General features: G+C 59.9%; 1 protein-coding gene across 2 annotated transcripts in view; it reads right to left on the reverse strand.

The window, feature by feature from the left end:
• The window catches only part of UHRF1 (ubiquitin like with PHD and ring finger domains 1), a 28,931-nt gene extending 16,018 nt beyond the window's left edge, over positions 1 to 12,913 (reverse strand). The window contains exons 1-5 of one of the 2 annotated variants that reach the window (XM_044254485.1): positions 12,770 to 12,913; positions 11,278 to 11,444; positions 2,346 to 2,609; positions 1,701 to 1,855; positions 773 to 988 (exon numbers count right to left, since the gene is read on the reverse strand). In XM_044254485.1, the coding sequence (XP_044110420.1) occupies positions 773 to 988; positions 1,701 to 1,855; positions 2,346 to 2,609; positions 11,278 to 11,430 (788 nt within the window). In that variant the 5' untranslated portion in view covers positions 11,431 to 11,444; positions 12,770 to 12,913. Of the gene's footprint in view, positions 1 to 772; positions 989 to 1,700; positions 1,856 to 2,345; positions 2,610 to 11,277; positions 11,445 to 12,131; positions 12,221 to 12,769 lie in introns of those variants that run through there. The other variant, XM_044254486.1, reaches the window with a different exon arrangement.

The raw sequence follows: 12,913 nt of genomic DNA on the forward strand, positions 1-12,913 counted from the left end.
GTCCCATGCACACAGAGACAGATGGTGGGAGCCAGGGCTGGGGCAGGGATGGGGAGTCTGTGCTTCATGGGGACAGAGTCTCCATGTGGGGAGATAGAAAGTTCTGGAGACGGAGAGTGGGGATTACTGCACAATGGCTTGAGTGTGCTTCATGCCACTGAGCTGCACACTTAGAAGTGGTTAAGGTGGGGAGTTTTCTGTCATGTATATCTACACATGCACACGCGCATGTAGAACAGGGCTTGGCAAATACCTAAAAGGGGCCAGACAGTATTTTTGGATTGGTGGGCCACACGGCCTCTCTTCAGCTACTGGCCGCTGCCCTTTTAACACCAAGGCAGCCACGGGTATTCAGTGAAGGGATGGGCATAGCTGTGTGCCAATAAAACTTTATTTGCCAAAACGGGCAGAGGGCTGGATCCGGCCGCGCACTGCAGTTTGCTGATCCCGGATGCGGACCGTATCCTACGTGCGCTTTGCTTCTGTGCCTGTTTATGCTAGCTTACGCACAGGCGACAAGAAGAGAGAGGTCTCCGGAAAGGAGAAGTGGGTGACCAAGGGAGAAAGAAGAAGGGAGAACGTCCCTTCAGTACTGTCTGGGTTTTGACACTCTGGGATTATTACCTATTCACCAAATTCAGAACAACACAAAAAAAACCTCCACCGTCGGGGCCTGGGGTTCAGAGACCGTCGCCCAGGTGGAGGGACGTGAGGGACGGAGGGCCTCCCCTCCGGGGCCCCGGCTGGACAGCCCCGGGGCCGCGCCACTCACCCGAGCCGGACGTTGGCGTACAGCTCCCGCGCCGTCCGGGTCTCGCGCTTCCGCACGATCTCTGCATCGTACCAGAAGCCACGCTCCTTGGGGTTGTCCGGGTTATAGTTGAGCATGACCTCCTGGCCCACCTCGAGCTCCTGCCACTTGAAAATGTGCCGGGCGCGGGCCCGGACGTCCCGGGAACTCATCGGGACCACTCCGTTCTCCGGGTAGCTGGGAGGAAAACCGCACCGTCATGAGACCCCCGAGTCACACCCGACTTCATTCCCTTGACCGCAGAGGTGCCCACACGAGTGCAGGTTACTTTGGTCACAGTCCATCAAGTCCCCTCCCCAATGAGCTCAGCTCCCGGTAAGGAAGACACCCAGGCCTAGAAGACACATTCGAATTCCAGGTGTTGTGGGTTGACGGTGTCCCCGGAAAAAAGACCTGCCGGGAGTCCTTCCGGGAGGAGGAGGAGCCACCGGGGCAGGCTCTCGCGGCTCCGCAAGGGAAAGCCCGCCAGCACGGCGAAGTGGAGTCCCAGCCTCCAGAGCCAGGAGGTGTAGCCGCCCAGCCTGGAGTCACCAGTGGTGGTCACCCGAGCCCGTCCCAGACCTCGTCCACGTGCAGAGACGCGGACCCCCGTACCCGGCACACGCTAAGTGCTAAGTCCTTGCACGTGCCAGTAAGGGACAGACGACACACCAGATCTGGAGAGGCCTCACGCAGCAGTGGCGCATGGTAGGGACAGAAGAAGTCAGGAAACGGGGTGAGGGGAGCACATCTGCAACTAGCTGTCCCCGAGGAGGGGGTCCCCGTGAGGTCAGCCCTCTAGGGGTGGCCTCCTGGGTAGTTCTATCCTGTCATGCCCTCGCCGGTGCCGAACTCCAGGGCCCACGGACACAGCCAGCACCGCGGCCTGCCCAGGTGCAGCCACACTCACTCGTCATATTTTACGTGATAAATGACATCGTCTTCCGGCGTCGAGCTGGAGCTGCAGGGCTCGTCCGAGGACGGGGCCTTCCTCGTCACCCTGACCACCTGGGCCTCGAACCACGCCCCCATGTTCGTGTCCCGAGCGTCAACATACTCGTTGGCCTGCCGGGAACCAGAAAACACTCATCCAGTCAGAGATCCCCGACAAGTCGGACCAACAACGCAGACGAGAGGCTGCTTGAGTTCCCGGGGGGCCGGATGCTTCAGGATCGGGACTCAAACCCAAATGACTATAATAGGATTTCTTAGCCATGGCCCTGAGGATTCTCTGGTTCTCCTTCCATTGGGACGGGCAGAGAGAGCCCCACAAAACCCAGACACGATGCGTGCCGTCAAGGACCACGAAGGGACGCTGGATCACTCTGTGTGTTTCCACGGGGAAGCCTCGGGAGCACTCCCGCCGGCGACTTTCACAGCAAGACCGGGGGTGTCCGGCCAAAGGAAGGACGACAGTTGGCCTGACCCTGCAGTCGGGCTACCAGAAAGCCAGTGTGATGGAGGGGCATGGGGCATGCTACCCGGGGCCCTGGGGGTGAAGAGAGCGGCCATGTGGGGCACACGCTCAACCCCAGACCTGCTGCGAGAGACTCACCTTGTACAGGCCCAGCTCCGTCTCGTCCCACGTGTCTTCATCCGCCAGGCCGGCCTTCCCGTCTGCCTCCGAGGCCGCCTCGCCGCTGTTCGAGGACTTGTCGGACTCGCTCTGGCCCAGGCAGCAGCCCGAGTCCGTGTCCGACAGCTCCGAGTCCCGCTCCTTGGCGCTGCTGGCCGGGAGCACAAGGCTCTGGCGGACCAGGAGCTGGATGGTGTCATTCAGGCGAACGTCGTAGTCAAAGAGTGTGTGGCCGTCCTCCATCTGCACAGACCCCAAGACGAGGGTCACTGGCCTGCCAGCCACTGAGTGCTCCCCTTCTGGGTGCCCGGCAGCAGATACACCACAAGCAAGGTACCAGATCTGCCCTCGTGGAGGGTGGGATCCAGATCCACCACAGAACAACACTGCCGGGGCGGGGGGCGGGTAACACAGTCACCCCTCTCCATCAGGACCCTCAGAGCCTCTCCAACGAGGATTCCCCGCGTCACACAGAGAACATTCTGGGAGCACCCAGCATAACCAGCCACGCTGGGTGCACCCATCACATGCCGGGGGTGTTTCTTAATACTGGGTCCAGTAACAATACATGGCCTTTGGCACTGGAGCCAAACTGAGGGCAAGCCTGTCCCCCAGGAAGCGCCGCGTCACCTGGCTCAAAACGCCGCAGTAGCAAGCACAGAGACTTCTTGACAATGACTCAAGGGAGAAAATTACGCCAGGTCCCTGCTCACAGCAGACACCAGAATCCAACCCCAAGAGGTCAGGCGGTGTAAACCAGAGTGACCCCCCAACATGGGCGAGTCACCCCCTCCCCCCACACAGTGTGTGTATTTCAATGTGTGCAGCACCCCAGGACCTCAGCGGGTCATGCGGTTACTGAACGCAGACTCCTGGGGGGGTGTCCGTGGAATCCCCCCACTCAGGGGTTCCCGGCCCAGGGTGATCCTGCCTCCCCGCCAGGGGCTTGACAACACCTGGGGTCACCTGGGTTATGGGAAGCTGCCCCGCCTCGCAGGATGCCTGGGACACGCCCACGGGGACCCAACTAGCCAATCCAGCTTACCCTGGACCTTCGGGTGGTGCCGAGGGGGAGGGAAGGAGACGCAGACCCAACATCCGCCAGCTTCCCTGCTGGCCCCGCCCCTCTCCTCGAGCTTCTCTCCCCCAGTCCCACCACAGGAGTCCCTGGCGGGACTGTGCGGACACCACTCAGGCCGGCCATCCTCAGGACCGCCCGGTGACAGTGTGCAAAGGAGTTTTGTCATCTGAGCCACATCCCAGTGGCACGAGGCCGAGGAGTTCTCTTTTATTTGAAGCTGTCCCCCACCCCCACCCCCGGCACCGTGGCACCCCACCAACACCTAGCAAGGCCCCTCCAGTGCATCTTGTTCTCTCCCAACATCCCTAAGGCAGGTCTCTGCCCACAGCGCCCTAGGCATATATGGGGTCAGGCTGCTCCCCGGGGGGCCATCCTGGGCACTGGTAGGGGAGACAGCATCCCCTGACCCCACATACTAGATGCCAGGAGCACTCCCGGTCGTGAGAATCAGAGATGTCCCCAGACACGGCCCAGTGTCCCCTGAGGGCTGCACTACCCCACTCAAAAGCAGTGTCCTAAAGAAAAAGAGAAAGGGGGGATGCCTGGGTGGCTCAGTCAGTTAAGTCACTGCCTTCAGCTCAGGTCATGATCCCAGGGTCCTGGGATCGAGTCCCGCATCGGGGTCCTTGCTCGGCAGGGAGCCTGCTTCTCTCTCTGCCTCTGCCTGCCTCTCTGCCTGCTTCTGCTCTCTCTCTCTCTCTCTGACAATAAATAAATAAAATCTTAAAAAAAAGAAAAGAAAAAGAAAGGGAAAGGGAAACAAATGCACACAAGTAACCAACTTTCCTTCCTTCCCGAGGGTTAGCAGAAGTCGCTGGTCGGAAGGCCTGGTGGCTGTCAACAGGCAAGCGGCCCCTGGGTCACAGGGAAGGCGAGCTCCAGGGCCCAAAGCCCCTCACTGCAGCGGCTGCTGTGTCATTCAGCGCAAACCAAGCATCTGGTGACTGGTCGCCCCCTCCCCGGGAGAAGGCCTCTGGACACACGGACACTTGCCTACAGCCACGGAGCTCCTAGGCACACCCCACGGCTTCACGCAGCGTGAGGGGGGAGCCTCAATGCCAGCCCCCCGCCACCACAGGACCAATACAGGACAGCTGTGGCGGGTAGTGGGGACACAGCTGGGAAGAGACAAGTCAACCTGCACACACGTGTTCACGGCAACAGGACTCACAGCAGCCTAAGGGGGGAACCACCCAGCATCCACCAACGCGGGGGCGGGGAACAACATGCAAACACACAACGTGCCCCCCACACACGGGAGGGTCCCTCGGCCGTGAACAGTCCCCGTGGACCGGGGACAGACCCCGAGCCCATGACGCTCAGGGAGGGAACCAGACACAGAAGGCCCCAGGCGGTGTGAGTCCACGCCCGGACCAGACTCCTCCACCAACAAAGCCGGTGACTATTTGCCAGGGGCTGAGAAGGGACACTAAAAACTATGTAGGTGAAGAGAATGTCCTAGCAGTGCCTGCGGTGATGGCTGCACAGCTCTGTGAAGACACGGAAAACCACTGGATCGCACCCTTGAGCGGGTGAATCATACGACATGTGAATTACATCTCAACCACACATCGGGCTGGTTTTTTTTTTTTTAAAGGAAAAAAGAGAGTCCCAGAAAGATGCATAGTGGGTGACGCCAGCTCGGTGACATTCTGGAAAAGGCAAAACCGTGAAGACAGCAGAAGGATCAGTGGGGACCAGGGGCTGGGAGAGGAGGCGTGACGGACAAGGTGGGGCGCCGAGGACTTCCAGGGCCGGGAGGCCCCCCCCCCAGCCACAGCAGCGGGCCCACGTCACACAGCTATCCGAGCCGACGGGACGAGGAACGAACCCTAATGTCCTCTATGGGTCAACGTGGGTTCATCGCCTGTAACACGCATGGCACTTGGTGCGGACACCGGGAGCGGGGGGGAATGGCGGTGTGGGAGGCAGGATATGGGAGAGATCACCGAGCCTTCCTCTCCATGTTACTGAGGACCTGAGACGCACAAATACATACGTGAATACAAATAAGCTTATAAACATAAAAATCCACAATAAACACGCTAATTTAAAAAGAAGAAGAAACACAAGTGTCCCCAGTGGAACTAGAGCAAGGAAACCAGCAGAAGGCGGGCCAAATGGCCTTAGAACAAGACTCGTACCCTGGGGCCCAGAACCTCAAGAGGCAAACACTCCCTCGCCGCTGCTGACATCAGGCGGAATCGCTCTGCGGGGGGCCGTCCTGGCACTGCTGGGGGCTGAGCAGCATCCCTGAGCCCTGAGCCCTGCCCACACCATGCCAGGAGCACCCCCAGTGGTGACAGCCACAGACGTCCCCGGACGCCTCTCATCACCCCCAGGGAGAACCCCTAAGCTAGACAGACCTTTGCATGTGTGCCCGAGACACGTACAGCGACCTCACACGGCGTCCACAGCCTTATGTGCCAGGAAAACCGTGGCCTTGTCACACGAAGGAGTCCACATAGCTGCCTTGTGACAGGGATAGCAGCAAAGCAGATGAGAGTCCCATACGTGTCAAGAGAAACAAGGACAACTCATGGGACGGGAAATGAAGCATAAATCAAGGCACCTGGACAGCTGAGAGGTGGCAGGAGGGCTGGAACCAGGCCAGTTCCAGACCGGGCCCCTCCCGCCCATGACGGGTCAGGAAGCCAGGCTCTGTCAGCTCCTGGATTTGCTAAGGCACAGGCCCTGTGGAGGAGGCCAACGTGCCTACCGACGCAAGAATGCGGACAGAGGCACAAACAAGGCACGGAAGGGGGCATTCAGGCTGGGGGAGGCGGGCACAGGACTCTGCCTCCTGGTCATAAGCCACCTCTGGCTGCTTCCTGAAGCCATTTCTAGAACTTCCCAGAAGGGCCCCTGAGGTCAGCAGGAAGGCTGCACAACTGTTTGCCATAGGAGAGGGTATGTGCTATGTGTCCCTCTCCCCCGACCCTGCCTGCCCAAAGCTGTACACGAACATTTGGAAACCACGGGAGACAGGCTAGGACCAGGCCTACCTCACACCAACGTGTATTACACTTACATTCATCATCAAGATTCTAAAGTTCTCGAGCGCCTGGCCAGCTCAGATGGAGGAGCACACGACTCTTGATCTCGAGGTTGTCGGGTTTGAGCCCCATGCTGGGTGTAGAGATTACTTAAAAATAAAGTCTTAAAAAAAAAAGTCCAAAAATTTCCACCGAGACTAACGATGTTCATAAAAGCTACAAAAACTCCACAACAGATGATCTGCTCCTCACTCTCGAGGTCCTGACCTTAAGATTAAACCTGAAGTTAACAACCCGTAGAGGCACACTTTGCACCGAAAATCCCTCAAACCTATGATAGGACACGTGCAGTGGTTTGGGGCACGTAACCCTATACAGCAGATTCAGGTCTAAAGACAAAACTGCCCACAGTGTTTATGTCTTCCTCTCTTTTTTTTTTTTTAAGATTTTATTTATTTATTTGACAGAGATCACAAGTAGGCGCAGAGACAGGCAGAGAGAGAGAGGGAAGCAGGCTCCCTGCTGAGCAGAAAGCCCGATGCAGGGCTCGATCCCAGGACCCTGGGATCATGACCCGAGCCGAAGGCAGAGGCTCAACCCACTGAGCCACCCAGGTGCCCCTGTCTTCCTCTCTGTCTTAATCCAAGTATGCTTTCTGGACATTTCTGGACATCTGGAATTTTCGACCACGCGGACGGCATAAGAGCGAACCTAACACCTAAGTGATTTGACAGCTAAGCACATTGGTTCCTGTTGGAAACCGGGATTAGAGCTTCCCATGCCTACCGTTTCTGTCCCCAGTCTCTGTCCCCTCGTAACACTTTTAAGGGTGCTGGGTGCTGCCCAGAGGCCCAAGAGGACAGGGACACATGTCCCTGGGCTTGGCAAGTGGTAGTTCTTGGGTCACCTCTAACCAGCTGTTTCAGCGAGAGGTGGGGAGGGCAGTGAGCCTCATACCAAGAAGGACCTACAGATGGAGGAGGAAAGGGAGCACTGATGAGGACCCGCCAGGCCGACCTGGGAGTCTGAGAGGGAGGAAGCAGGAAATTGCTCTGCCCCTCTTCCTGGGGGATACAGCCCCGGCCACTCACTGGTCCTGCTCAGCCTGCAACCCAGTGTGCACACAAAACAGACCGACAGAAACGGGGGGAAGACAATTCCATGCAGCAAGAGCCCGGATGAGGCAGAGGGGACACGATTTCCCAGCTTGGGGGCAGCAAGCAGAGAAAATGGCACCTCAAAGCCACACGTGACTCGTCCACACCCGTCCACACCAACAAAGGCTCTTCAGGGTCTTCAGCTGGTCTCAGGGTGGATGGGGGGGGGGGAGTGCAGAGACCAGACGCTTTGCACACCCTGCCCTGAAGAACTCTGCAACACAGTGCCCTAGGGGACCTGTTCTAGAATGTTCTAGAATGTACTAGAACAGGTTTAGTACATTCCACAGCAGTGCTGTTCCTAACAGCAAAACCTGGATCTTCAAGTAAGGACCCTGGATGGAAGCACAATAGGGCAGAAGTGGCGAGCTACGGGCAGCTGGACAGTCTAGTCCACACTTGTTTTTGTAAATAAAGTTTTATTGGACTGGGACACGCCCCTTCATTCGCATCCTGTCTATAGCTGCTTCCCCGCTGCAGGGCGAGCAGCTCTCCTGGAGACAAATATTTATGTAAAGGGTTTGCTGCTGCCTGGCTTGGAGGCTTGCTTGGAGGGCATGCCCAGCTGGGACCTCTCCCTGGGGAAGAGGACCCTCCCTCGCACCGCCTGAAGGACAGGGCTCTGCTGCCCCACTCGGCCCTTTGGGAATTCAGGGCCAGCACTCGGGAAAAGCCATTCTGAATTTGGGTGCTAGGACGCGGGGGACCCAGTCGAGGCCGTTTCCAGGACACCAGTTCAGACTGATCTTTCCGAGGGACCTTAACGCGGCCTTTGAGGCCAGTGTGGCTGATTTCACTGTTTCCCTCGCGTCAATTACCTAAATTAGTACTTCTCAACTGGGGGCAATTCCAGACAATGAGCCCGCCTCCCACGTCAGTAGGGCCGAAGGGAAGAAACCCAGTGGGCGCTGATTTCCCGTGCCTTTACCTCGAGCTGGCCGGGCCCAGTCCCACACTGGCCACACTGGGAGAGCCTCGAGGAGCTCGGATGGCAGCCACCTGGGCTGCGGACACAGGGACGATTCTGTAACAGGCAGAGCCCTACACCTGAGCGTGCCGGAGTCCCCACAAGTGAGAGCTATTGTTATTTTTCTGGGCAGCCAAGAAAAAGGCGCCAGATGCCTCTCGCCCTTGCCCAGGCTGGGCCTGCCGCCCGGGTCCCTGCCCCCATTCGGCTTCTTGTATTTCCGCCAATCAAGCGACATAACCGCCAACCTATTCAGCCCAAACAAGCCGGCCACGAAACCCTCCCATATCCTGAAGAAAGGCTCAACTATGTTCTGCTTTATCGGCTCAGTCAACCTCACGGCAGACCGTGGACTGCTACAACATGTTTCTTTAAAAGGCGGAAAAAAACAGTGGGGTGGGGGGAGCGCGAAGGACTGCGAAGACTCTCTAGAACGTTCCGTAAAAGCAGCTCTCCACCCACCGCCCACCGCCCGCCCGGAAGCTCCGCTGCTTTCTATCGCAGTGAGCCTGGTCCGGTCTGTTTGCAGACCCGACTCACTGTGAGGCGCTGCCCTATGTCCTGTCTGTCCTCGTCCCAGCCCCCCACCCCCACCCGACAGCCAGGCCAGGGCCCCGCTGGCGTCCCCAGGGAAGTTGCATCACACTCTAGGCCTGGCTTCCTCAGCCGGAAGACAGAGGCGGCTGCACGTTCCCTCCCAAAGCTGCCGAGTGGGGAAGAGGAGCGCCAGGCGGGGGAACGGGCGGCCTTCACGGAGGTCATGGGGGAAGCAGGAAGCCGGTGCCAAGTGTGACCGCGGGGCTGTGAGCAGGCGGCGTCAAGAGCTCCGTCTCCAGCGCTGACGGCCGGCCAGTTGCAGGTACCCGCCTCCGGGCTCCCACACACAGGTGTTCCTGTGCTCATCAGGCCTTATAACTTTCACAGGGGTCCTAAGGGCTTTCGTACGGGTCAGATCTCAAGTTAGGAATAAAGGGAGATGGGGGTTTGGGTACATGGGTGTAGACATCTGTGCAGACACCAAATGGTCTGCCTGACGTGCGTGTATCCCACTAGATGCCAGTGTTGGCTGAACAGAAAAGCAAGACCTGCAAACCCGTTCCGGACTCTAGTTAACGGCAGGCGTAAAGTGCTCGTGCAACTTACGTTGAAACACACTCCCAACACTACCACGGACGGGTAGACAGACAGAAAGACGGAGAGAACGGGGCTGACCGGAATGTGGCTAGATGCCAGGGCAAGCTCTAGGGGTAGGTGTTTGGGGGTTCATGGTGGCTCCGACTTTTCGGACAGGTGGAAATGTAACAACAGCGCCTGGCACATGCCAGGCGCTCACAGATCCTCCCACTGGGGAGGACTCGATCCGACTCACGTCTGAATCACACCGTGAACAGCGGAGCAGGCACACGCAGAAGGCGCTCAGAAACTCTGAAAGAACCCTCTGCTGAACAAAGAGATCGAGTGGGCTAATCGAAGTCGGTCTGGATGACACAAAAAATGAGCCGTGGGAGGAGGCGGGAGAGAGACAGCCCCCTCGGTAGAGCTCCCTCGGGGCCCTGCCTTTGCTGACTGCACAGGCCATCGGTGGGACCCGTGTCCCCTCCCTGGGCAGGGCGGGTTAAAGCAGCTTCTAGAGACATTCAAGTCATCGCGTCTCTCCCAGGAAGGAGGGGAAAGGTCTCCAAGGGCACCAGGAGCCCAAGAAATTAATCATCAGGTCTCATTTAGAGTTAAGCACCCTGGAGACTCCCCGCCCCCAAAAATCCGGCTGGCCACAGAGTGTTTATTCCTCAACGGAGACAGCAGATGGCGGCAGTACCCAGTTCAAAATGCGACAACAACAAAGTCAGGCACGCGCAGCCCAACTGCAGACTTTCAATCCAGGACACGGTACCTGCGCCCCCGCTGTCCCTACCGTGCACCCCACTCATGACGGCCCCTGCAGACGGGACCAACACTTTGTGTCTTACCACCTTAGCTTCCCTGTGGGAAATCCCACTCACAGCAGCATGGGCCGTGCCCCCAAAGACTCCCGACAAAAACAGAAACCCCCCACTCCCCCTGGAGAAAGCGTCCCAAACGTGGGCAGCTGAGAAAGCCAGGGTGGCCATTTTAAACGCTTCCAGAGGCCGGGGAGAGGGCGAGAAGAAAGGACACTGAAAAGCGGGGCCTGCAGACCCCGAGGAAAGCACCGAGCTCCGCTCACTCCGCAGAGCAGGCCAGAGCGGCGGAAATTCCTGACCAGCAAGGCCATCTCCGGCCTCCGAACAAGCGGATCCGAATTTCTCAAAAACAGATCGTGCGGGGGTCAAACTCTAACTGGGCGCAGGCTGTGGGCCATCGGTGTGTGTTTCAAAGGAAAACCCGATCCCTCCAGTCCTACTGTCTGAGGAAGCATTCTAGGCTCTTCCTCGAAATTCATCCGTCCTCCATCGACCACCTCCAACTTCCTTTTCTAGAAATTACATTGAGGGCAGCGTCAAAAAAAACAGGGGAGGCGGACTTAAAAGCCCAACGCTACCGACTGGAGTGCCAGCTTCCTGCCCGGTATGTCGATCTGCAAGCGGAGCCTTTGTTCCTGGCTCAGGCATTTGAGGTTTCTGTGGAGACGTGAAGCGGGACCGGACGAGGGGCGGGGAGAGTATATGGACGGTGCCTGGACCAGGCAAGAACAAAGGTGCAGGGCGGGCGGCAGCCGGCTGGGCGGGTTTACCTGCTTGCCCCTGTAGAAAAGCCTCTGGAGGCCGGGCTCCACGTGGAAGACCTCCTGGATCTTCCGCCTCAGCTCCTCCACCTTGGTCAGCCTGGACAGCGAGTCCACAGTGTGCGTCACCTTCCCGTCCATGGTGCGAACCTGGATCCACATGGCGCCTGCTGGTGCTGAGGGCGAGAGAGCGGGACCCCCGGGTCAGTGGGGCTGCTGCCATCTACACACCGAGCCATGCTCGGGTCACCTTGGCTTTTGTCCAGTCTGCGGACGCTAGGAAACTCCCAGGACACCCTCCCGGCGCGCGGGTCCGCGGACTAGCCAGCCACAGCTGACCAGGGCCGCGCAGAAGAAATGAAGGAATTAACGCGTTAATGGCCATGACGCCGGAGGAGCGAGGCGGGAGGGAAAATGCGGGGACAGCGAAGGGCATCTCGGACCACTCAGTCCAACCCGCTCCGTCTTTCATGGAGGGGAAGCGGAGGGGACGGGACGGGGGGGAGCAGGGAGCGACACACACAACGTCCAGAGGAAGGAGCGCACAGCCAAATGGCGAGGGACCAGGTTCGTTCGTTCGTTCGTTCGTTCATTCATTCATTCATTCCCTGGGTTAACACTGACGCAAGAGGAAAACCCAAAAGTCCGGCGCGGGTTGGAACTTCAGAAGTCCCAGTAACTCAACTAAGTGGGACCGAAAAGGAAGGACCACCGCCCCCCGCGACCCGGGAGCCCCCAGCCCTGGGCGCCCACGGCCCCCGCCGCCCCCCCCGCGCGCGTGCGCGCGACACGGCCGGCCCCGCGGTGGCCATGGCAACCGGCCGCCCCGTCCCGTCCGCCCCCGCGCGCGCCGCGCTACTCACCTCGGCCCGGCGGCGGCCCCGCGCGCCGGCTCGCGTCTCCTGGACCCCGACCCACGGGCCCAGAGCCCCTCTTATTCTCCCGCCCGCCCGCTCGGGCCACGCCAACTAGCCCACGCCCACCCCCACCGCCGGGACCGGCCGAGGGGCCCCGCGCGCCAAGTCCCGCCCCCCTTCACTTGAGCTGACCCACTCATTGGCTCCGCCGCGCCCGACTGCCCCGCCCAGCCCGCTCCCCATTGGCCCAGGCGCGCCCGGGGAACTAAGGGCGCGCGAAATCGGGCTCGGGCGCGACAATTGAATCGCGGGGCGCCCCGCGCGCAGGCGCGGAGCCTGACATCCTCCCCTGCGGCTCGCCAGGCCCTCCCCCCCACCCGGCCGGCGCGACCCCCGCGGGGCTCTGGGTATGTTCTCCTCGCTCCTGCCGGCGCCCGGGCGGCGGGGGACGACTCCCGAGGGCCGGCAGGGCGGGGACAGAGCCCAAGACGGCGTGGAGAGCAGCCACGCTGCGGGGCACGCGTGCGCGGGTACTGGCCGCGCGTCCCCGGGCCGCTCCCGAAAGTTTTGCAAAGTCTCTGCTCCGGGTGCGCCGGGCCCTTCCCCCGGCCTGCAATGGCAGCCCGATCAGTCCGGAGGCTCACCTCTCGGCCGCCCCGATCCACTCTCCTGCCTGCGCGCCTGGCCCGGCTGGGGATGGCGATAGAAACGCGTGCGTAGCCCCGGACCCCGCGCGTTCCTGCGTGCGACCCGGAGTGCCTGGACGGCCACCACTGCCCGCCGCGCTG

Source organism: Neovison vison, chromosome 6 (genome assembly GCF_020171115.1).
Source record: "Neovison vison isolate M4711 chromosome 6, ASM_NN_V1, whole genome shotgun sequence".
NCBI classification, from domain to species: Eukaryota; Metazoa; Chordata; class Mammalia; order Carnivora; family Mustelidae; genus Neogale; species Neogale vison.